Source organism: Siphateles boraxobius, unplaced genomic scaffold (genome assembly GCF_051911475.1).
Source record: "Siphateles boraxobius isolate OS27281-9 unplaced genomic scaffold, OSU_SipBor_1 24, whole genome shotgun sequence".
Taxonomy (NCBI): Eukaryota; Metazoa; Chordata; class Actinopteri; order Cypriniformes; family Leuciscidae; genus Siphateles; species Siphateles boraxobius.
In genome coordinates, this window is record NW_027508855.1 from 17,584,074 (window position 1) to 17,610,522 (window position 26,449).

The 26,449-nt window shown below is 35.1% G+C and overlaps 1 protein-coding gene across 1 annotated transcript; it reads left to right on the forward strand.

Annotated features, from left to right (window-relative positions):
• The first annotated feature begins 2,928 nt into the window (after window positions 1-2,928).
• Window positions 2,929-26,372, forward strand: mybbp1a (MYB binding protein (P160) 1a). Its single transcript, XM_077241738.1, has 27 exons — window positions 2,929-3,193; window positions 3,861-3,956; window positions 4,049-4,132; window positions 4,243-4,317; window positions 4,435-4,542; window positions 6,931-7,121; window positions 9,232-9,399; window positions 9,847-9,964; window positions 10,130-10,419; window positions 11,919-12,029; window positions 12,131-12,256; window positions 12,844-13,050; window positions 13,183-13,291; window positions 13,823-13,910; window positions 14,062-14,225; window positions 15,398-15,520; window positions 15,614-15,751; window positions 16,295-16,465; window positions 17,180-17,337; window positions 19,879-20,013; window positions 20,140-20,203; window positions 20,285-20,416; window positions 24,129-24,197; window positions 24,287-24,400; window positions 25,230-25,328; window positions 25,421-25,545; window positions 25,832-26,372. Exons 1-27 carry the CDS (start codon window positions 2,996-2,998, stop codon window positions 26,166-26,168), a joined length of 3,798 nt encoding a protein of 1,265 aa, XP_077097853.1. The 5' UTR covers window positions 2,929-2,995; the 3' UTR covers window positions 26,169-26,372.
• The last annotated feature ends 77 nt before the right edge of the window (window positions 26,373-26,449 follow it).

Sequence of the window (26,449 nt, forward strand, 5' to 3'; positions counted from 1 at the left end):
CCATGCTAAAGTTGTCTAAAAAGAGGAATAAAAAATCATCTTTTGGAAATTGATCTTAATGCCTTAATTAGAAAAATGAGGAAAAATCTAACCTTTAAGGGCACCAATTTTCTTTGTGAATGAATAATGTATCGTAAATAAATAAATGTTCTTCCTTAAAATACAGGGTGCGTAAGTCAGGACACCCATATGTTAAATTTCCATAGAGTCAGGCAGATTTTTATTTTTAAAGGCCAGTTATTTCATGGATCCAGGATAATATGCATCCTGATAAAGTTCCCTTGGCCTTTTGAATTAAAAAAGCCTCACATCTTCACACACCCTTCACCATACCTAGAGATTGGTGTGGTTTTATTTCAGTTAGCCTAATAGCTGGTTTGATTTGCATTGAAGGATGATCTTATGGAAAGTGCCCTATGCCAATCTCTAGGTATGGTGAAGGGTGTGTGATGAATTTATTTATTTACGATACATTATTCATACACAAAGAAAATTGGTGTCCTTAAAGGTTAGAATTTTCCTCATTTTTCTAATTAAGGCATTAAGATCAATTTCCAAAAGATGATTTTTTATTCCTCTATTTAGGCAACTTTAGCATGGGTGTCCTAACTTATTCAAATCACTGTACATGATAATTAAGCACATGTGTCATTAACATTTTATAATTTTTTTTAAATTATATTATTCATATTAGTAATTCTCTTTAGATTCTTAGAGTTTTTAATGTTAACTAAAACTATTAAAAATTTCTTCAGTCACTGAAATATAAATATTATATGTAATAAATATTAACATTGAACTAAATGAAAATGAGAAATGCTGTCTTGGCAAATAAGTTGATGATCTAAAATTAATAAATAAAATGGAAATAAATAAAAACTTTGATGATTAGGATAATAAAATGTGGACTAATGAGGGTTCCACGTAAAAAAATTTTTTTTTTTTTAATTAAACCATAAACAAATCACATAAATAAAAATCACATGAATTAATAAATGACATAAATTAATAAAAATGACAAAAGCACATTACTAAAATAAAAGTAAAAAAATTACTAAAATAAAAGTAAAAAATATAATAATAAAAGTGAAAAATAGAAAAAAATGGATTAAAAAATGGAGACAATTTTTTACAAATTAAAAGTATATGATTTTTTTTTACAATTGTACTAAAATTACAATAAAAAAACTGAGAATATAAAAATAAAAGTGAAGTAGTATGTAAATAATACTAAAATATCAATGCAATCTATAAATATTTTACATTTAAATCATATACAGCAATGAGAGCGAGGGATTTTATTTTTATTTTTGCATTATAATAATGTATCCATTAATGGTAAAGATATGCAGTGGTGATTGAATTTCCGCAATAACACTTGGAAATCATTATCGTTGTGGATGCTGTTTTGTCACAACAACACTTAGAACAGCCCAGAGAGACGTTTGGCTTATCTGACACATACAAAACAAAGTTAAACACAATAACGATTAAATTTTCCACTCGCTCCTTGACTCCATCAAATCACTTGTTTAGTTTCACACCTATTGCATCCACTTGCAAAATCAGTTGTTCCGTTTCCTTCACAGACAAAAAAACATCCAGTAACGGGAACTAAATCCTGCTATCTTTTATCTAAATAGTTTTAAATAATTGGGGGTGCGAAAGGCGCTCACTCAAATAATGTGATCCAGCTTGAAGAAACAAGTGGAAAAAGCCTTGGGGCGAGTCTTCTAATGAATGCTTATGTTGAGCGGCCGGCTCTGACACACAGGGTGTTAATGGTTTCTTCCCAGTGACTCGGGTGGGGAGGCCCACTGAAGCCTTGTGGGGGTCAGGCCTGGTTTATAGGGGCCCGACCCCTTCCTTATGAGTGTGAGAGGTGAGTCTGTGAATCACTGCTGCTGTCATCAGACAACACACACAAATCTGTCTTGACATAAAAGGTTATCATCTGTCAGCAGTCATTAATGGAAATTTAAAGAAGGCCCAATAGGCTATAATGCTTTTTAAGTGGATTAACAGTTTGACATAGATTTTATTTTTAGATGTATTAAAATGTATAGATATATTTTATATATTTATAGATTAAAATATATAAAATGTTATTATTATATATTATATTACATATTTTTAATCTACATATAAATATATAATATACGTTATAATAATAATATTAGTATTATTGTGTTTTAAAAGAAATATATATTTATGTATAATATATATTTGTTATATGTAAAGATAGCCTACATTTATTTTAAAATACAGTAATTAGGTAGAATTTATGTAAGATGTATCTTTTATAAAATCATACTATATAAAGATATTACAATTGGTCACAAAATTTTTATTTATAATATTATTGTATGCAAACTTTTGTAAAAAATAAATACATAAATACATACATACATACATACATAAATGAGGCAGTTGTCCATGATAATTTAATTACAGACTGACAACACGTTATTGTAAACAAATTAAATAACAACAGAAACAAAAATAAAATACTAAGTTATATTGGTTATATTACATAAAAAAGAAAACGTAAACAATTCATACTGTAATAGTATAATACAAATACAATTATACTGATATTAAAATTATTTATAAAATTCTATAGAATTACGCATAATTTATGTCATAGATATTACAATTGTTTACATTTTAATATAATATTGTATATAAAGAATAAAATACTTACTTATATTGGTAATATTACATAAACCAGAAAAACATACTATTTATAACAGCTCTGTTTTAAACTATTTTGAAATTAAAAAACTTTTTTTTTTTTTTAAAGAATAACGTTATAAAGTATCAAATTATTTATAACAACATTTTCCGATTGCTGACCTTTATTATTTAGTTTGGGAGATTAAAGCTTTTATTGTTCAGTTTATGGTTTGAGACTTTTATTTTGAATTCACTGCGCGGAAGTTAACCCCGGAAAAAAACGTTTTGCGACCTCCCCACACGTGTGCGCCACACTCTCATGATGGTTGCAGTGATGCAGGGAGAGATGGGAGAGATCGAGAACAACACCGTGCGACCCAAAGTTATCGATGCTAAAGGCATTCTCAATCAGAACCGACAGTTTCTGGATTATTTCTGGGACATCGCGAAACCCGAGCGAGACATCCGCCTCAAAGCGATAGAGGATCTGATTGAACACCTGAAGCAGAGCGAGAAGGTATGAAGTGATCATATATTAATATTGGCTGATCACTGTTGATCAATATTGTTCTTAGCTAGAGTTGGTTGTAAATGCTGTTTTATCACCCGATGTAATAAGCTGTCATTACCTGAATACTGTGATCCGTTCTGGTTTGGTCGTTGACGTAAACACGTGGGTTTCATGGGGCTGTTGTATATGGGGATTTTTATTTATGAAAACTTAAATGTTCACACCAGATGATTTAAAGAGAAAGAGGGGGAAAACCGAGTTTCACAGTTTTCATTTATTACATTATTCCATTATTTAGAGTGTTGAAATGTTTTTAGTTTGGCCCTCTAGAACAAATATGAAGACATTCTATGTCATGCAATCTATCTGTCTAAAATCATTCAGTCCATCTATCCTTCTTACTATCGGATCTAAAATCCATCTAGGCTATCTATCATCCATCCAGTCTATGTATCATCCATCCATCTATCTAAAATCTATCCATCTTTCTATCTATCTTATAAATTTAAAATCATCCATCCATCCTCCCGTTATCTATCCGGTATCCACATAATTGTGTTTTCAAAAATGCTCTTAATTGAAGAATGCAAAACGGATCAATTGACCCTGCTGATAAAGTCAGTGGATTCTAGATGATGTTTCCTCAGTGTTTCTGTTCTGTACTCTCTTCTAGGCGGATGAGTTGAAGTATTCACTGAAGAGACTAGTGGACGGTCTTTCTCACACAAGAGAAGATGCTCGATCAGGATACAGTGTGGCTCTCGCTCAGGTATTTTTAGCCATTCAAGTTTTATCTTCATGGTTTTCCTTATATAGCAGTCATTAGTTATGCAATTGACTGTTATTGTTTCTTGTCTGAAGCTGCTGAGTGTATTTGAGGAGATCTCGCTGAAATCCACACTAGACTGCGTCAAAGAAAAGCACAACCCCAAGACAGCCAAAAAGGTGAGTTTTTTTTTACGCGGATCCCTAATTAGTCCATATTTTATTATCCTAATCATTAATCGGTCATATTCACGCTCACCGATCTTGTCGTGCTTTGATTCTTCTAACAGAAATTCATCAGAAATGCAGCGTTTGGAAATTTCTTCGGGGTGCTCGCTCTGTCTCAGTCCACACGGCTGCATAAGGTAAGAGACGCTGAGGATTGTGTTACATTACATACATCGCTAATTCTTAATTTGTGTATTATTTAGGATGCATATAAACACTCATTTGTGTTCATGATCTCTTTCTATCTCTCTCAGGAGCCGCAGGTCATGCTGGAGTGTGTCCAGCTCCTCCAGAGTCTGTCCCAGTACAGAGAACACCTGAGAGACCTGCCCAGAAAAACCATGGTCGACATCCTGTCAGAGGTGATTAATGACATTCTGTCATCATTTACTGTCCCTCGTGTCGTTCCAAACCCGGAAGACTTTCATTCATCTTCCGAACACAAATGAAGACCTTTTAATGAAATCGGAGAGATTTATGTCCCTTCTTTGACAGCTACGCAACTGACACTTTTAAGCCCCAGAAAGGTAGTAAAGACATCATTAAAGTAATCCTAATCATAATTAGAAATGCACCGATGTATCGGCCAATAAGCGGTATCGGTCGATTAAAGCTCCCATTGTTTGTAGCAAATCTCTCATCCAGTGATTGCAAAGAGCTTTGTGCTCTGTTACTTCTGATAAGAAACACAGTCTCAGCTTTCAAGTTCTGTCCATTTTATCATGAAATTCAAACGAGTTGACGCTCTTAAAACCCTATGATGGTCTTCTGGGTCTATTGGACCCCAAATGACTTTTGCTCAAATTAAAAAAAATTGTTCTCTTTGTTCAAATGGTTTGAAACTTTCTACGGCTCTCAACACTTTCTAGATCTACAACAAAAAAATATTTTTTTTTATGATATCTGTTTTTATGTTGGCGTGACAAAAATAGTCACACTCGTGGTCTTCGGGGTCTATTGGACCCCGCAATCAAAATAGACAAAATAACATCATCAAAATCAGAAACAACGTAGAACACATAGACAGAAATGACAGAAATAAAGTGGCACACTTCCAACAATGCAAAAAACATCCACAATCCAAAATTATCATGCTCACCACAGGCGCACACACACACACAAACACACACATAAAGAGGAATACATTTATACAGGAATACATACAGACTATAAAAACTGTTCTCTTATCATTTGTAAAATAAAATAATCTAAAATGCAGAACCACCAGAAAAATAAATTGGTAACACTTAGACGCATTGAAAATGTGCGCGCGCACACACACAGACACACACACACAGACACACAAACACACACACACAGAAATACATTTGTAAGGCTATAAAAAGTCTTATAATTTGTCAAATAAAATCATACAAAATGAAGAACCAGCTCAAAAATAAATTGGTGACACTGTACACATAAAAATAAAATGTACACACACACACACCCTGTGTTTGCTCCAACCCTGTCTGCAGGTTTGGCACTTCACTGTTGTGGTTGTTTTTGTGTGTGCTGTGTTTTTTCAGTACAAAAAATGCAAAATTTTGACAAAAATTATTTTATTTTTGTTATAATTGTGATTTTTTAATATTTAGATATGAATCCAACTGAATCCAACTTTAGAAACTATATCTTTCAGTAATTCAAATAGCAAATGGCATATAATGGAGCTCTATAGCCATCTAGTGGTTAAAGTGATTTATTACAAATTTTAATCTGTATTTTCCAAAAAATGGGCAAAAATCTTACATTAAACCTTGTAAAATTATCCATGGTATCCCCAGGAATGAAAGTTAGAAATCTGGGTCTTTTATAAAGTGTATTTAACATAAAATGCTGTTTTTTTGTAAAAATCCTATTTAATTAAATATTTATTTATTTATTTATAGAAATTTTTTAAAAATCATAAATTCTACAAAAACTGCACAAATGTTGAGTAAAAACATTAATGAACCGAGTAAAATTATATTTGTTGTCTGGGGTCCAATAGACCCCGAAGACCACGAGTGTGATTTTTTTTTTGAAGACCATCAGAGAGTTAAATGTGACGTGACAGATCGCTGTAGTGCCTCAGTTTAGTCTTTTTTCCCACTTTAATACAAGTCATATTTGTAAAACATGCATGAATATCAGAAAGTAAGTTGCGAGATACAGTACAACTTACCGAAATCTGTATCATGTCTCATGTAATCACTCTATCTGCGTTTCAACGGCGGAAAGGCGTCTATAAACCGGCTTGTGCACAATATCACTTAATGTTGCATAATGCATATACCTTAGGAAAGGCATCCAGTGTCCACAGTTCCCTTAGCTATTAAAACACTAGAGAAGAGCTTATTTACTGTTAATTATATATATATATATATATATATATATATATATATATATATATATATATATATATATATTTGAATAAATTTGGCATGAAGAAGTGTTGCAACTGAGTTGTATACAAACATTTCAGCTTTTATTTGAGTGTAAATATTATATCTGGAAAGGAAATAAATTGCAGTTGAATATAATAGCGCTTGAAGAGGTGCCCAATAGCAGTACAAATATCTATAGCATTAATAATACACTTATAATAATATTATTTTAAATATTTATATTAAAATCAATAATTATAAAAAGTATTATTATTATACAAATGTAATACTAATACTATCAATTTGTATTATATACATTATACACACTCATAATAAAATGTATATATTACATGTAATGTTTAATGTATGTTGTGTTGTGTTTAGACATCGAAGGATGTGTTTGAAGAGGTGCTCTTGAGCGCCCTGCAGTCTGACCTGACCTCTGCCCTCCAAACCCCCGAGCAGCTGGAGCTCCTCCTAGTGGCCCTGCAGAAGTTTCCCTCGGTGCTCAAGCCCAAAAAACTCAAGAAAATATTGGGAACCACAACAGTCATTACTAAAGAGAACATGCCCAAGTGAGTGCGTCGAACTCTCCTTTTCTGCTCTCTTTCTCTATATGTGTTGTTTTGCCTTTGCTTTCAGAGATTTTTAAATCTGCAAAAAAAAATGTTTTTAATTTATTTAATTAAACAAGATCTTTAAGATGTGGTTTAAGGCGAGACACGGCAGGCAAAAACATCATTTTTTGTTTTTTTTCACTGGTCAATTTTGAGATTTTGGGATATTTGTCTTCTTTCAGACTTGTGGTGAAAAAAGTCCGAAATACACATTTAGGTCTAGGGGTGGGAATCTCTAGGCACCTCACGATTCGATTCGATTAGGATTCAGGGGGCTGCGATTCGATGCTAAAGCGATTATCGATTATCTGAATCTTTTTCTGTGTGTGTGTGAATATAAATACTTTGCTTTAAAAGTACAAAGTAATAACCCATAAAGAATTAACGTACAATATATTTTATTAACATTGCAAAGAACCAACAGGAAAATAAATGTGCGCCTGAACTAGCAGCATACTTGTAGTAAATTAATAATATAACAACAACAGGTGTTCTGACGATTCATGCTACCCATCGAGATGTGCTACTTACTGGTTATGCGCATGTGCAGACTCATTTTTCTTCTGCTTACGACGCCCATAAATCTATGCATCCTTGCTGTGGAGACTTGTAGGAAACTTTGACAGGTCAAAGATGAATATTTGATGATAATTTTTACTTTTCACACCGTTTTAAAAATAAAAACAGTACATTATACTGTACTCTTAACTTCGAATTTTATTATAATTTTATTTCATGTAATAATGTAATTTTTACTTGTTATATCAAATGTGATAATTGCTAGTTCATTTAAAATATCAAAATATGCTCCCCATACACTTACCCTGATTAAAATTAGAGCTGAACGTTTAATTGCATTTGCGATAATATCGCGATATGATGAAATGCGATTTTGTAACCGCAAAAGCTGCGATTACACTGGTCACGTGACACGTGATAGAAAAGCAGTCTGCAGATCAAGCATCAACTTGGCACGCTACGCATAGGTCTGGCATACAGGAAAGAACAGTTTATTTTTTGTGTATGTGATATTGTGTTATTTATTCTCTCTCCAACAATTCTGGATCGATTCAGAGAATTTCAGAATCGAGTCTGAGCTTAGTTTTTAAACACAGATGCGTGATGACGCTGCGCGTGCTTTAGAAACAACCGTATTCTGCTTGCTTCTAGTTTCTCTCTCTCTCTCTCTCTCTCTCTCTCTCTCTTTCACACACACACACACACGCACGCGCGCGCGACACTGCTCGAACCTTCCGAAAAATAAGCTTTCTTAAAGTTCGGGGTTTAAGCGAATTACAAGGACAGTCGCGGGCTTCATTGCACAGGTTTTGCCCTTTTTGATGTTACTCTTGCAGTCCGCGGTCTTGGTCGCCGGAATTTTCCTCACAAATGCTCCACAAAGGCATTATTTATGTCTTTTGGTATGCAGTTGGCTTATATATTAAAAATATGAAAATCACTGAGAAAGCTGCTTTCATTTTTTTTTAGTGTTATTAAGATTAATAAGAAAAAAATTAGATCGGATCATGAGCTGCCTCAAGATTCCCATCCCTACTGTACAATGATTTATTGCTTTTCTTTGTCGACTAATACAGAAGGTAAAGAACTTAAAGTAATCGCATATTAAATCGCAATCGCAATATTGGTTAAAAAAATCGCAATTAGATTATTTTCCATAATCGTTCAGCCCTAATTAAAATGAAATAACGATGTCATAATATTGTGAGATTTACACCATTATGGAAACAATAGAGAATGAATCAACATTAGGCTATCTGTGATCGATTCGTGCTAGGGTAGCATTTTTCGACAAGGCAGCAGAAATCGTCTGAACACCGGTACAGCCCAGAGCCGTAGAGAGAAACGGCTCTGGTACAGCTGAGTGTTTTTCCTCCTTTGGGTGGAAACGTGTCATATGGCTTCTCATATTTGTCATGTAAATTTATTTATTTGTGTTTTTTTGTGTTGATTCTATTTGAACGAGCTAAAATGTTATTACACATGGTAGGTTATAAACATGCTCATATTTTGTGTGCTTTATTGTTTTGTGCACTGACTGCACTCCCAGGTTAGTGGAGGTTTTAAAGATGGCCGCTCGCTCGGTGAAGAAGGAGAACATTCTGCCCCCGGTCGCTTTGGATTTGCTGCAGGCGTCTCTGCGAGAGGATAACTTCGACATGTTCTGGACTGATGCCATCATCAGAGGCATGATGTCAGAGACGCCTGGACCCACACAGTGAGTTTTACATGTGTAGTCAAACCGTAACCTGCTAGTTTTAGTATGCAGCCAGATATGGACACGCCTCACTTCATGTGATGAAATGTTATTTTGCACATAATTATGACACATATTGATATGCGAATGCATCTTTTTTTTAATGTAAATGTGTAGGGCTGCGTTTCCCAAAAGCATTGTAAGCCTAAAAGTGTGCATCGGGGTTGGTGTCGATTGTGTTCTTCAAATCAACAACTGCATAATAATAATGAACATTTTTGTATTGTTCGGGAATGTATTTGCCCTGGTCGGTTGACATTTTTATTTAAAATGTAGTTTAACTGTATTTTTTTTGTTTTTTTAAATTGTTGATTCATTTTGTTTATTTAAAATGTAGTTTATTTTTTTTTTTAAGTTTAATAATTGAATTGAGTTAAATAATAGTCTCTTTGTCTCTCTATCTCTCAGTTATTTGAGTTTCCGGTTGCTGGCAGCATCCTTGCCGCTGCTGTCAATCACTCAGCTTGAGTTTGTGTTGTCCGGTGATGTGATGAGACATTACGGTGAACACATACTGTCCGCACAGGTCTGTCTTTATGTTTGGTTATGTATATGTTTCATGTGATGGATGACAATAATAGCATCCATTTTTTTTATTTTAAAGAGGAAATAATAATAAAAAATGATTTTTTTTACACGACAACAATGTACTAAAACGGAAAACTTTTTGCTTGTTTGTCTCTCCCCTCAGTTGCCAGACCGATTCAAGTTTGCTCCGGAAATGGAGAAGTACGTGAGCGAGTTCATGCAGGGCTGCCCTGACGCTGACAAACAGCTCGCAGTGATGCTCAGCTTCACCCAGCTCACCAACCAGGGCTACCCAGTGGTCCCGTCCTACTGGAAGGTTCTGGAGCACATGGTTCCAGCGGCGCTGGAGAAGTACGTGGAGTGGCTGATGGAGGCGTTCTGCAAGCCACAGCTGGAGAAGTGTCTGGACTTCAGCACCCGCAGACAGAAAGGAAACCAAGAGTCTGGACCAGAGTGAGTTTACACTGTTTTCCAAGGTTTTGGGAGGAAAAGTATCAACTTCTACAAAGCAGAAGTGATGTTATGATTTTTCATGAAGTCGGTTTTATTTTAGTATTATTTATATACTATTACAATTTTATTAATATTTTTAATTAGCTATTATTTTTATATTTTCAGCTTTCATTTTAGTTTTCTTTTGATATTTTTATTAGTTTATTTAATATTTCTTCTACATTTCAGTTTAAGTACTTCAGTGGCCGTGTTATAATGTTTTTATCTAATTTTGTATTTTATTTCAATTAACAGAAACCATTTTTAATAGTTTCACTTTTAGTTAAATGTAATGATAGTATTTTTTATTTTATCGAATAAAAATATAATAACTAGTGGTCGAACGATACTGTTTTTTTGATGGCCGATGTTGTTATCTTAGAGAGCTGGGTGGCTGATATAAAGCCGATATTTTATATATATATATATATATATATATATATATATATATATACATTATATTTATTTTAATCAATATTTAATAAATTATAAATAAATTAGATAACAAATCTTTAAAATAAACATGCTTATACTTTAGATGGAAACTTCTTGAATCTGCAATCCTATTACAGTATTTTTCACAAATAAAGTAATTGTTTAAAAATATATGAATATGTGAATAAAAAGGAAGTAAACACTGTAACGGCACTGAATAATCTGGTAATTTCGTGTTCACTGGTAATCATATTTTTTCAAATGAAGTTAACGCTAATTTTACATACAGCACACAGTGAAAATAATATGAATATGACACAGTGGGCAACTGGGTATAGCACAGCATATTTTAAAATGAAGGATTTAAAGTTTTTTGATCGTGTCTTCTGTGAAGCTGATCTTTTGTTCACATTCACTCACTTCACACGGACCGATCGTCACTCGCAGTAACACGTTTATGCCGGCTACAAATGCACACTTCACAAGATATCACAGCTGGATTCGATTAAATCTGCAAGGTTTGTTAATATAAATGTTTATTAGATATTCAGAGACTTGTTTAAATTATGAAGATGCGCATTTGCTAAATGTTGACCGTGAATGAGAAAGTATTTTAGCCTGATTGTTTGCCTTTTCTGTTACAAATAATATAAAAGCAAACACTTTACTTTTTCGCATACCATTTACTTTCTTTGTTTACCAGTTCTGTCTAACAAAGTATTAGGTATGACTGACAGAGATCATAAACTAATGCAGACGGAGAATTTGAGTGAGCGCTGTGTAATCAGGCGACTGCCGTTCTCTTCTCAGGCGCTGGTGTTCTCAGCGCCGCCCGTCAAAATAAAAGTCCCGTTCCAACACATCGGCCAATCAGAAAAAATTATCGGCCGATGCCGGTATTTTAAAAATGCCAAATATCGGTTGACCACTATTAATAACAGTAATAATTTATCTATGTATTGTCACTTTTCAGGTTTTTTCCTCATGTCAGTTTCATATTTCTTCTATTTTACCTCATGCTGTAGGAGTGACAGCTGTGTTGCCAGGTTTCGTAAATGGATAATTCCACGCCTCACTTTCATTGTGGAAAACCATCAAATTAAGAAGCAGGAGGATCTCGTCATGAAAGTGGCTAGGTATATTTATATTTTATATTTATATTTTACCAATGGTCTCTACCAGGCATTTATACTGATATGAATGGATGGTATTGTGATGTTTTATCTTTCTCCCGTAGGTTTATTTTCTTCCACGGCTTCTTTGATGTGAAAAAACCCACCCCAGAAGTCCCTGAGACAGTGCAAGCTTTTTCAGTGCCCATAGATCAACAAACACGAGCCACCCTCTCTGGAGCCTTCTACGGGTCTGATTTATCTTCTTCATCTCCACATCATACATGTTTTATTAGTATGTTTAATCGTCTAGAACTATTCCCATGTTATGTATCACTGACTATGTTAGTCTTGTTCCAAATTAGCGATTTGGTGATGCCAGTAATTATGGCTGATGATAACCAATAAAAAGCCAATATTAGAATTAAATACAAATTCGGAAATTAAAAATAAGTCGTTATAAAGAGCATTTTTTACAGAGATTTATTTGTAATTTTTTTTCTAAATGTTAAATTAATAAGTATAATCAAATTAAAGGTGCTGTATGTTTTTTTTTAACTAGTAAAGCATAAAAATACCATAGCATGTTTAATAAAAAAAAAAAGATCCTCGCCATCAACTAAACAGCTCTATTATGAAAGGCATATTAAAATGCTGATAAATCAGTTTATGTTGATCGTCTCCTTCAATATTCTTGTTCTGATGTGGATGTGCGGGAGAAACAACTTTTTCCAATATTTAGAATTTCGACTGCAGTACCCAGTTCAACCACTAGCTGTCAATATTACATACTGCACCTTTAAATTAAATAAATGTATATATACTCCATCTCCTCCAGTCTTCTGCAGGGCCTGAACACAATGCCTGTGTTAGGAGATTCGCCTGAGGTGGAGGGACTGAACCCCAGGAGGAATCTGGGCGTTAAAGCAGACGGTACCATGTGGATTTACTGTCTGGTGCAGTACGCCGCCATGCTGCTCAACCAGAGCAAATACGTTCAGAGCGTTCAGACCTTCAGATCAGAGCAGAGACAGGGCTGGGACAGGTGACGCATCCTACAAAACACTACTTATAATGTCAGCAAGAAAAAAGCTGTTTTCCACAATATGGCCGATTAAATGCAAACAAAAGTGAGGTGCTTTTAGTGATTTTGTGTTATGTCTGTGTGTGTTTTCAGTATGCTGGAATCAGTGGAAGCCTTGAGGAAAAAAGCAAAGAAGTCTTCTTCACCTGAACACACAGCGTTCCAGCACCTCTTCCTTCTCATTGGGATTCAGATGTTTAAGGTTTGAATCTTTCTGGCTTAACAAAATTCCTGGTGTATTAGATCAGGAGTTCCCAAACTTTTTTGTCACCCAATCCCCCTTGATGAAAAATATATTTTTGAAATTCCGCCGAGATTTTTGGTTAATATTTAACATTTTAACAACGCATTCACGTTCATGTCTCTCTGATGCCGATTAATTGTCACGCGACATGCTGGTAAACAAATAAAATATTTTTATAAGCAATAAAATTTAAAAGCTACGCAACTGACACTTTTAAGCGGTCACTGTATTAATTATTTATTCATATGTTAATTATTTTTTATGTCCTTGTTGTGCATGGGAAGCTCTTTCTTTGAGTACATGTTCATTTTGCTGCTTGAAAATTGTTTTTTAATATTGAGTACAATAAAAGATCGGGTGCTTTACATTCCTGTTCCAGATAAACCAAACAGAACGATTGTGGACTGATTACAGAAAGTTCTGAAGACTGTTATACTGCCTATATTTTGTGATCTTTACAGAACTGTTGATGTTCTTTCCTCGCTCCAGGCTCCAGTAGAAAGTTTGGAACTGTTGAATGATTTGCGGACTTGCATGGAGAAAGCTCAAGCTAAGAAATCCAAAAAGAAGAAAGCGAGTAAGTTGGAGCAGTTCAATGCAGTTAAATGAATTTAATGAAATACGGCCATTGTTTCGGCTTCTGTTTTTGATTTGTGATCCATAATTCCTGTTATGTGTTTGTTCATTGTGCATGTTGTGTGTATGCACTAATGGTGTGTGTGTTACAGATGGCAAGGGCTCAGACGAGGAGCCGCACTGGGTGGAGGTGGTTGTTGAGATCCTGTTGTCACTCCTGTCTCAGACCAGTCGACTCATTCGCTGTGTGTGTAAAGCTGTGTTTAGCCGGATCTGCCCTCACCTCACCCAAGGAGCTCTCAGCTCCATCCTGAATGTAAGACTATTATTGACTAATCAACAGTGCTTTTTTACTGTTGTATGATTTATATACTATTATAGCATTTATTCATATTTTTGAACTAGCTTTTTTATTTTAATTTTAGTTTTTATGTGGTTTTGACATTTTATTCATTTTTTCTGATATATTTCTATTTAGTTTAAATTTCTATTTATTTTTTACTTTTTATTTTATTTAAGTAAAAGGCAGCATTTATCTTTAAAAAAAATAGTTTTTCATTTAATATTTATATTTTGTTTAATCTTTATTTAAATTAGCAAAAACACTTTTTGGTAACACTTTAGTTTAGGGTCTTATTCTCACTATTAAGTAGTTGCTTATAAGCATGTATATTACTAGGATATTGGCTTTTTATTAGTACTTATAAAGCACATATTATTATTCTGCCTTATTCTCCATGACCATATTCTACATCCCAAGAAGGGATAGTTCACCACAAAAAAATCATTTACTCACTCTCATGTTGTTCCAAACCTGTATGAGTTTCTTTCTTCTGTTGAACACTGTTGAAAGAAGATATTTTGAGGAATGTTGGTAATCAAACGGTTAAAGGTAGTCATTGACATTTATAGTCACAAAAAACGGGCTACCGTCAACTGTCTGGTTGCCAACATTCTTCAAACATTCTTCTTTTTTTTTCAACGGAAGAAAGAAACTCATACAGGTCTGGAACAACACGAGGGTGAATAAATTATGACAGAATTTAAATTTTTGGGTGAACTAACCCTTTAAGCACATCCAATACCCAAACTTAACAACTACCTTGCTAACTATTAATAAGCAGTAATTAGAAGTTTGAGGCAAAAAAGTGTGACCCGATTTTAATAGTTTGTTTTAATTGTAGTTTAGAAAGTTTTAAAAGAGCTTCTTCATTGACAGATTTCATAACTTTACACCTTTAATTTTACCCACACTGCATTTAGCTTCCATAATGTGATGTATTTCTGAGTGAATATTCTGCAGGAAATAATAGGGCGGGGCTTTACTTTAAAATGAATTGATTGGATCGTGGATGTTAAACTGATTTTCTTATTGGTTAATTCTACATTTCCTCATCCACGTACATGTGATTATCTGTGCAGAATAAGATGCGGAGTATTTATTACGAAAGTAAATGGGGTCTGTTTCGATTTCTTGTTGATTTTTAGGTTCTGGACCCCAACAAGGATGAGGATGAAAGCGGTGTTGTGGTCACTGATGAGAAAGACAAAAAGAGAAAACAAAAAGATGAGGAAGAGCTAGATGACGAGGAAGAGGGAGAGGAAGAGGAGGTGAGACTGATCATCATGAATATTTATCGCATCAAACCAAACAAATCGGCAAATTAAAAAATGTTCTCGCCTCTCTTTTTTTAATTACGTCAGGATGAAGAGGGTTCTGATTCCTCCTCCTCCTCTGATGATGATGATGATGATGAGGATGAAGCCATGGAGGAAGGAGCAGAGGTTGATCAGAACTTCCGTTTGGAGTTGATGAAGGTTCTGCAGGGTCAGAATGCTCTGGTATGAACAAATAAATGAATTTTCACTACTGAAACGCAGGCCTGGGCGATACAATGAATATGGCATATATTATTGCAATATCTTTTCTGACGAAATACAATTTTGTAATATCGTGTATTTAAAGTTTAGATTAGGAAGACAGAAATCCAGTGTGTGTGTGTGTGTGTGCGCGCCCTCTGTGAAGAGCGTCAAAGGTTTCGATTTACAACAGTTTAAACATTGCAGCCAATCATAGACATGTCTGTTGAGCAGGGAACGCTATGACCAATCAGAGGTGTTTAGGTTATTCAGTGGCGCATCCGTTTTGAGTATTGCTCAAAACGCATTGCACAGCGTAGGCAACGTCATTGATCATAAAGCGAGGTTCTGCATATGTGCAGAGCTTAGTCAGTGATTATAAAAGAAGCGCTCTCTGCTCACTTTCTTTTTTAACTTTTTTTTTAATAACTTTCTTATTATAACTTTATAAGTTTTATAACTCCTTCACAATTTAAACAAAAATAATTACATGTGTGGAGCAACAGTTGTTCTGTTCTCGTTTAGGCCACTGAAGATGGCAGTGATGATGAGGATCTTGATGATGCGGCGATGATGAAGCTGGACGGAAGCCTGTCTTCTCTCTTTCTGGAGCAGAAGCAAAGGATCCAGGCCAAGAAAGACGAGAAGGACAGAATCAGCAAGGAAAAGGTCCTTGTGCGGGACTTCAAGATTAAAGTATGTCTTGCCCGTTGGGCTCTGTCTCATCTATAATCTCATCTATTTATATGTACTGGATTAAAAAAATTAAAATAAAATCTATTTTTATCTATACGTCTTGAAGATTATGTATTGTTTTAGCAGTAGTTCTTATTTGCTTAGTTTTATGCTTTAAAAAATAAAATTATGTATTTATATATGTATTATTATGCGTGAATGTATGTGTATACATAGTGTATATATAATATTGTACATTATTCATTTTTTTATCGTAATGTATTTTTTTATAGTGCTGTATAAATTAGCAAGGTTGAGTCTAGTTAGTCAACTACACTATTATTTGAACTAGACCTTTTCTTTATTTTTCTTGATTTTATTTATATATTATTTTATATATATATATATATATATATATATATATATATATATATATATATATATAATGTTTTGCATATTTTTTTAATGATTTAATCTGACTGCATGTTGTGCTTTTTAAAGGTTTGCACAATAAAACCCTCCGCTGCTGCAGCCATATATAGTCACACAGATATCTTATGGCTGTTGTATTGCATCTATCAGTTTTTTTGTGTTCAACTTTTAAAAATCATTCTGTAAAAATGATCAGGTCAGGTGAAACTGAAACCAGCCCAATCATTAGCCTGATTAGTGACTTGTCGATTTTGAAAAAATATGCGGGTTTTGTCTCTGTATAATTTGGGGTGTTCTTTTCAGGTACTGGACATGGTGGAGATGTTCTTGAACAAACAGGGAAGCAGTGCTCTGGTTCTTGGAATGGTGGAACCGCTGCTAAGTGTGATTGAGAACGGGATGAGCTCTGAATCCAGCCAACAGGAACAGAACTACCTGCGCAAGGCTGCAGACATCTTCAGGTGAGCAGTGTTATTGTAGTATTCAGGGTACCTGCGGGTCTTAAAAGCATTGAAAAATTGATAATCTCTTAAAATTGATAATCTCAAATTAAGGCCTTAAAAGCCTTGAATTTGGTATACAAAGTCTTGGATTTCGTTACAAAGGACTTATACATTTAAAAAAAAATTCCCTTTCCTAGGATTAAGTTCATACCGTAACAAAATTAACTATTACTTATGTAGGCTAATTCAAAATTCATGCAGCGTTGAGTGCACCTCCCACTCCACGTCATAGCATAAAAAGCGATAGCGTGCGCACTCGTTACTATGGTTACTAGGCAAGTGAGTTACAGAACAAGATAGTAACCTAGCCTAGTTTGTCGTCTGAAATGGGAAAGTGTCGGTTTAACTGGGAAACTGTGGCCACAAATGACAGAATTCAATAATTTAAACCCTAAATCAGAGGTTTTCTGTTAAAAGAACATATTTTCTACCCGGTCTTTTCAACAGTATTTTGCAACCATGCGCGCGCTCTCTCTACACTGCTGAAGAAGCGCGCATGATCTGAAAACACAGACAAGCTGGAGTTCAGCGATCTTCATTTGAGATTTTCTACTTAAATTAAAGTGTCAGTCGGTCTGTCACGAGCCGCTTGCGTTGTTTGTGCGACTAAATCTGCGATCAAAATACATGCTGACATCCAGCAGTGTTTTTAATATTGATCATATATTATACGAGCAAGAATGCAATGTTTCCCGAATATCCACACGATTTCAAATGTGACTGATTTTATACATCAGTAAAAAAAAATTGGTAACATTAAGTGATGTACTACATTTAAAACAGCATGGTTAGGCTTATTGCTCTATTTTGCAACGAAATATGTGGCTTTGAACGAATCGTGAGATTCAATGAATGAATGACTCAAAGACTCAATCATAAAGATAGCAAGTTACCGCTACCTACTGGCGATTTTAATGTTTTTTAGCATTGAATATTTAATGAACATTGTTTTATTTAAAGGATTATTTCTTTTTTTTAAGGTATTATAAAGGTAAAAAATGAAATGGAAAAATTGATTAAAGGGGGCAAATATTGTCACTTAATGGAAAAGGTGTGACTGCAGTCTAAGTGGAAGAGAGGGTTCAGGGGGTACGGCACTCTAAAAAATGGGAGAACCACAGAACTTAGGAAAAGCGATATATATGTAGAACTGCACAAGAGTGCAATGTCAATCATTATTCATAAGCTTAATTGAATTGGCCTAGAGAGAATAATTATGACATTTTATTACTACATTTTCTGTCCAAAGACTACATATAAAATAACTACCAAAAATAAGTAACTGTGAACTAAATCTATTAAAAAAAACAATGACTCAAATGTGCTTAAGACCAATAAGCATTTTCATCTGAAGATGAAGACTGACTAAATCAAAAATGGCTGCCAAAATTAACACTGGCCTACACACTGTTGCGCATGTATTAAATATGACTGATAATTTAAGTAAAATGTTTTATTTAATTCAAGTAGCCTACTTGTACATAATTATTTTCTAGGGTTTAAAATGTATACAGATTTGACATTTTCCCCTCATACTTCTGTCGGAATGGGTACAAAGTTGGCATTGAATTTCATTTGAAATGGTATTAAAAAGGTCTTAAAGAGCCTTGAATTTAAGTTGGAGGATCCTGGGGTACCCTGGTATTATTTACTATTATAGTATTTATTTGTATTTTGAATTAGCTTTTATTTTTATATTTTCAGTTTTTATTTAAACTTTAAATGTAGGGTAAGCAATTTTTGAGAGTCTAGCAATAGCAAGCAAGCTTTGAAAGCGTGAGATCCCACCCTCCCTTCAGAGCGTCTCCGAAGCCACAACTCCTTCAAAACACTAACACACACAGTGGAGTCTGCAACTGCTGCAGATTCATTTCTGTGTTGATAGTGTTGACACAGAAATGCATAAATCCATATCTGAGGATATGAACGTCATGGGTTGCCATCTCGTAATCACGGTTATGATGTCATGAACGCAGCATAAGCTCGTTGTTTTGGTTCAGGATGAACAGTAATGGGCGATTGCTGTTTGTTTTTGTCGCTCGATGACTGTGGGTGTACAACTCTGCATAGCATTGGACCGACGCAATGATTGGACGAACATTTTTTGGTCCTGAGACTTCCACAGAAGATACATGTAAATGTTTTCAATATTAAGACCACTTCTATAATAGATTGCTCTAAGATGTGAAGAGAGTTTCAGCCAGTATAGCAAAAGGTTTTTTATGAAAAACATTTCCTACCCTACCTTTAAGTTTTAGAAATTTAATGTGCTTTTGTTGTTTTTATTAATTAATAAATGTATATAACTTTAATTGAGTTTCAGGAGTTTTAGTACTTACACCTAAAATATTTATATTTTATTTTATTTCAGTTTTATGTTTGCTTAATAGGTTTGAGATTCGGTTCCTTAAGTGAAAGCTCATGGAAAACATTCTGCTTATTTTCCTCATTTTACATACAGTTCTTATACTAGTTTGTCGCTCTGTCTCTGATTGGCAGGAACCGACTCTGTCGTGGCAAGTATTACTGCAGGGAAGTTGATGGGCGAGAGTCGGAGCTTCATGAAATGTTTGAGCGTTTGATTGGTCGAGCCCAGAAACTGACAGACTCATCTGTGTGTCTGTACTACTTCAGGTAATGACTTCTGGATATTGATGCTTATTCAGATATTGCAGGGGAAACTTCTATCTGTAGTACACAAACTCTCATTTATGTTCATTGTGAATATATTTGTGTTCAAATTACATTATTGTTTTGTAGTGCTTGTCTTTACTTGCTGAAGGTGTTGAGAGGTGTACAGGGCTCGACAAACACACCATCAGAGGTAATCTACAATCTCAAATTGATACAGCGTTGCTAATCTCCAAGTACTGAGCTTGATGAAATAACTTTGTGCTAATTGCAGGCAAAGTTTATGGGTAAAGTGGATGTGGAGAGGGTCACAACTTGCTTCAGGAATGCGTTGACGTCTTTCATGACGAGAAGGAAAAGCCCTTTCACTGGAGCCATGTTCAGCGACCTCTTCGTCAGGTTCCCTGTGAGTCTAAACCGCTTTAATATTAAATATCAATTGTATGGTTTAGGTAAAGGTGCTCAAATCAACTCAAACAAACACACCCCTCCCTTCCTCGTTCCGTCCCCAAAATGCACAAACTCGCAATGCAAGAGTGTCTTTTATCATAACAGATAAATTCCTTTTTACTATGATTTACTATGATTCCTTTTTACTATGATTTTACTATGATTGATTTTTACTATGATTGTGATTAAAGGTGCACTGTGTCATTTTTAGCAGCATCTAGTGGTAAGTTTGCAAATTGTAACTAGCAGAAGTTATGGTGGCCGACAGGAAAATGTGTCTTCGTTTAATACCGCAGAGAGTAGCCAGTTAAGCAATTAGGTTTCTTTACCGAGATAAATTAAGAATTTAGGTTTACTTAATTATTCAGTAAAATGATATGTTATTGCGACTATTATTGTTGCTTGTTCATCGAGTCATTGTTTTATTCGATGACTTAAGCTAGCTTCTTTGCACGAAGAACAACATAGTGACGAAACGCGTTTGTCCGTTTAGGGCCACTGTAGAATAGGGGTTGAACCCACTAGTCGACCTTAATGCAATGCCATGACGCTTTAAGCTTGACGTCGACTAGTCGCGTTGATCATGTGACACTATGATTGCGCTAATTTTGATACTAACAACATGGCCGCGTTGCAGATGAAGAGCCCGGAGAGTCATTGCAGCAAGAAAGCAGCATGTACATCAAGTGTGTGGAAATACTTAACTAACTTAACACTAGATATCGTTGAAAATGAAAGTAAAAGCATGATGCACGCTCATTGTTTTACCGGGAAATGAGAGTTCAGTCTCTTTATTAAAATCATTAAAACATTATTTTTTTCATATATTTATTTAAACATATTAATGATTTATCTCCAATTAATCCGCAATTAATTGGAATATTATTTTGTATTACTTGGATCTGCGCATCACTAACGCGCAGATGTGAATTTGTAGCTTTTTTTTCTTTTCTTTTCATCTTAAATGACGATGTAAACAGACCTAGCCACTTTATGTGTTTCTGTGGTCCGATAGCTGTCCGATCGTGAAAAAAACAGGTGTAAATGCCCTCCGAAACGCATTCGAGACAGATTTGAATCCGACGAAAACTGAATAGACGAAACTGGACAAGTGTAAATGCATCTGGTTGTTGAAACCACATATATAAATTGGACTCCGCCCAACAATGCTAAAACTAAACTTGTGAGAGCGTGTTATAGGCTATATGTCATGTTATATTCATTATATGACGAAACTATGGCAACACGCATAACCGCAGATGAGCATCTATTCATCAAGCCAATGTACATAGCAAATCAAAGTGAAAGTAAGTCGCAGACGCTTCGTTAAAAGTAAAAAAAAAAAAAAATTATTTTACCAGGGCTGTTGGCGCTCTCTCTTATTTACCCCTTTTCCACCAAGGCAGAGCTGGTGCTGGTTCGGAGCCAGAGCCTAGTTTCAATTCGGTTCTTTGGTTTTCCACACGCAAAGCACCAGCTCCGAACCAGGAAAAGTGGTTCTTAAGTAGCACCAAATCATTGCTGGTCTAGAACAGAGCCAAGTAAGAACCACTTGCGTCAGGGGCTGGGGGCGGGGTTACCGTGACCAACAAGACGAATAGAAACTTGTGACCGCCATTTTTAAATAGCAGCTAGTCGAGCTAATAGCAGCTCGATTATAAATATCCGTCTATGTAAGTTACGGCGAGCTGCACAAACGCGTTGGACTCCGATTTTTTTGTAAACCCATGAGCATCCATAGTATTGCAACGTCCGTTATTGTTGATGGCTTGTTCGAGATGCATCGGAGCGGCGCGGACCGATCGGAGCTGCGGGAGTGTTTGGAGAACATACGACTCCTTGTGCTTTTAGATCGCTATCGCAGTGCTTTGATGTCATGCGGAGATCGATCTGCGAGAAGCCGATGCCTCTCGAACAAACCTGGCGTACTGTTTGGCGCTACCGCACTAGCGTTGCTGGGCAACATGAGACGTATACAGTGACGTAAGATCTGGCTCTGTTGTGGCTCTCTAGCCAGTGGAAAGGCAAATCGGTTCTTATTAAGCTCGTCAGTCGAACCCACTCTGAACCAGCTTTGGCTCTGGCTCTGAACCAGCACCCGGTTCTTGTTGGTGGAAAAGGGGTAATTGTGGTCTTTGATTTTGATTTTAGCTGATGATCAATAAAATGCAGCTCATTACTGTTGCTTTCGGTGACGTGAACTCCATTAAATCTGCATATAGCGCGTTGTCTGAAGATCGGATTTGTATCCGTTTTGCAAAAACACATTTATGTGACCAGGTTTAAATGGAATCGTTTTGATAAATCAGATAGCTATTCGATCTGAGAAAACGCACGAAGTGTCCAGGTGTAAACAGCCCCATAAGCTGTCTGTCAGCATCTGTATAATTGTCTGCTAATAAATTGCAAATTGTGGCATGTTGCAAAGCAGTCCCATCTCTTGTGTTTTTATGAATGACGTCAGCGACTAGTCGACGTCGACTTGACTTTGATGTCATAACAGTCGACTTCAAAAAATCTGAGGTCGTTCAACCCCTACTGTAGAAACATGTCGGCACATTTCAATGTAAGGGGATCCGCGGTGTATGTAGATAGAAATGGCTCATTCTAAGGTAATAAAAACATAAGGGTTCATTAAGTAAGGTCTTTATACGCCACTGAAAACATAGTTATGTATATGATATTGTATTTCTGTCAACAGATCATTCCAAATATTACACAATGCACCTTTAAATAAAATTTTTAAACAAAAAAGTTGCTTTAAAAAAAAACTTCCACTATAAAATAAAAAATTTAATGGCATTTAATAATAATAACAATTTTATTTTACAGTACGACTAAAAAAATTACAATAATAATATGTATGTATTAATATCCTTATTTCTGCAACAAATAAAACCACATGGAGGCCTTAAAGCTTTTCCTTAGTTGGCAGCAGTTTGATAAGCGCTTCAACCTGGTGAAATTGTGACACATAATACGTTCCCAGATGCACATTATAAGCAACCCAAGCTTCACTGTAAAATTTAAATGTATTTAGTTACTAAAATAAAAGCTTTTATGATATGATAATCACAATAAGCCATATTTTGATTTTATTCTGATTAAAGGTGCTCTAAGCGATGTCGGGTGACATCACTTCTTGTTGACGTTTAAAGTATTGTCAAACAAAACGAAGGCTAGCTAGACCCTCCCTCCTCCTCATCCGCGCACTAACCCCCCAAACCCCAACCCCGAACCCTTCTTATCGGTTATTGGCTGGAACAGTTTGTTATGTTTCGTGGTGCGGGTAAGCCCAGTTTGTTTTTGTTGCCGTTTGTGGAGCCTGGGAGGTCTGCAGAGACCGTGTTTTTTTACAGTGTGTTCAGGGGACAGGCAGCTAGCGGATACTAAGGAGATGTTTGTTGTATGTGACAAAAAATGTTTTGGCCTAAAAAAGGCGTGACATCGCTTTGAGCACCTTTAATTGTTCTATTTAAACGTAGACAGAGATTTGATAAGGCCAACAAACATCACTATTGCTATTGCTCATACTTGATAAGGGAATTGTTCAAAGAATTAAACGTTGATTGAACATCTTACACTGGAAAACACCACTCAAAAGATTTTAAAATATAGTCTCTATCTCGTGAAATCTCTTAAGTGATCCATTTGTGATGTGTTTGAAGGTGTTGTGTGTGAACCTGTTGGACATAGCTGTGGAGAACATCACAGGAGGACTGAGGGAATATCAGCAGGTAAAAAGAAACCTAAGAATATTGAAGTATGATCATTTACTAGGTAATTTAATGATAATTTATTGTTATATGTTGAATGTTTTTTTCAGGGTCAGGCATGTGTCATGGTGCTGCAGGCCCTGCAGACTAAAGAAGTGATGAACCTGATGTCTGATGTCCAGACAACTGAGCTGCATCAGAAAGTTGCGGATCAGCTCGCAAATGTAGGCTTCCTTCAGCTCTTAGCTTGAATTTCTCAAAATGCAAAAGTATCGGTAGCCTTAACATACAAGTGTGTCATGGTACTAAAATATCAATTATTTGCACCAATTCCAATGAAATCCAATAGGAACTGAATACACTACCATTCAAAAATATGGGGTCAGTAAAATTATTGTTTTTTGAATGAAGTCTTTTATGCTCACCAAGGCTGCATTTAGTTGATCAAAAATACAGTAAAATCTATAATGTTGTGGAATATTATTACAATTTAAAATAACTTTTCTATTTGATTATATTAAAAAAATTAATTTATTGATGCAAAGTGGAATTTTCAGCATCATTACTCCAGTCTTCAGGGTCGCATGATTCTTCAGAAATCATTCTAATATGCTGATTTAATTCTCAATAATAATTTTTTATTAATCATCATCATCAATAATGTGAACGTTTTTACTGTCATTTTTTTATCAATATGACTCTTTGCTAAATTAAAGTAATTTTTCAAAACAAAAAAATAAACTTACTATATATATAAATATATATATATATATATATATATATAACTAAACTTTTGAAAGGTAGTGTAATTATTTTTTATGGATTTTTTTTTATTGCAGAATAACAAGCATTATTTAAAATGACTGTTTAAATAATTAATAAATTAGGGTAATGGCTTGTAGCAGTCAGTTATTTTTCAACAAAGTAAATATATCTACAAAATAGAAAAGTTGTTTATTCACTATGTTTACCATTTTGACCAAGAAGCTTTCCTTGAGTGCTCTTGATACGAGGGAACGTGCATATTACTAATAAATAATCCTTTTCTTCCAGAGTTTTGAAAATGTACAGTGTAAGAACAAAACGGTTCATGAAAAGATGTTGAAGGTGCTGGAGCTCTGTCAGCATCTTGTCAAAACCGTTCACAATCAGGTAATGAATCACTGTTTTTACTAAACCTTGTGCTTGTTTACGTCAATTCAATTGTGAGTTGTGAAAAGGGAATTTTGTTTCTTTCTGAGCAGAAGATGCAAGTTAACCTGGAGCTCCTTCAGAATACTCTCAAGTCCATGAACGCAGAAGGAATCCTGCAGAAACCAGGGAAGCTGGAGGACACGTACTGGAGCGTGATGAAATTATTTGGCATTCTGTGAGTCACATTACTAACATTTATTTGGATTATAATTTTGAGCATGCATGCATGTATGTATGTGTGTGTACATAATCATACATCATTTGTTTGCCATAAATAATCATCTATTGGGTTGTGTCCATGTTACAAATAAAAATGGCAATAATAATCAAATGGGTGGTGTACCTTTCAAATATGTTTTTAAATAAGTAATTAAAGTAAAGAAGTTCTAGAAAATGTAGGTATATTTCTAGTCCCACCAGATAATGAACCTGTACTCTATTCGCTCCTTCGCTTTATGTAGAAAACCAAAGATGGAAAAGGTGAAGAAAGTTGTAGAGGCAAAGCAGACAGAAGAGAACACAAAGAAGAAGAAGGGCTTCCTTCCTGAGACGAAGAAACGCAAGAACCGCAAGAAGCCTGTGGTACTGGAGGGGAAAGAAACACCAGCCTCCACAGAAACCCCTGAAGGAGTGTCAGGAGAGGGAAAGAAGAAGAAGAACAAGAAGAAAAACAAGAAAAGGAAACAGCAAGGAGGAGAAGAGACACAAGATCAGCCGGCCACTAAAAAACCCAAAACACAGCCGCAACAAAAGAATAAAAAAAAGAAAGGAGGGCAGCAGGGAGATGATGGGAAATAATTGGACAATACTGTGATATAACTGTGATGAATACAGGACTGGTTTCTGCTTTTCCTATGCAGTTCTGTTCAGAGAAATCAGCCAGTGTGAAGAGACAAATTGTTTTTGTTTCAGATATCTGTATTATTTGCCTGCGTGTGATTACTTGCATGATACAATTTTTGTAAAAGTAATACGTGGAATACTAAAAGGTATTTTATTCTTAATATGTGGTTTCAGTGTTTTTACTATATGCGTGTGGCAATAATTGAAAATGACTTGCTGTGTTTCAGTTACACTGT

Bases quoted from the DNA above. Each gene is read 5' to 3' on its own strand.
- mybbp1a (XM_077241738.1), top strand. From the start codon at position 2,996: ATGATGGTTGCAGTGATGCAGGGAGAGATGGGAGAGATCGAGAACAAC. The intron at 20,204-20,284 runs GTAATCTACAAT...TGCTAATTGCAG, and splicing joins CGACAAACACACCATCAGAG to GCAAAGTTTATGGGTAAAGT. The intron at 24,401-25,229 runs GTAGGCTTCCTT...CTTTTCTTCCAG, and splicing joins TTGCGGATCAGCTCGCAAAT to AGTTTTGAAAATGTACAGTG.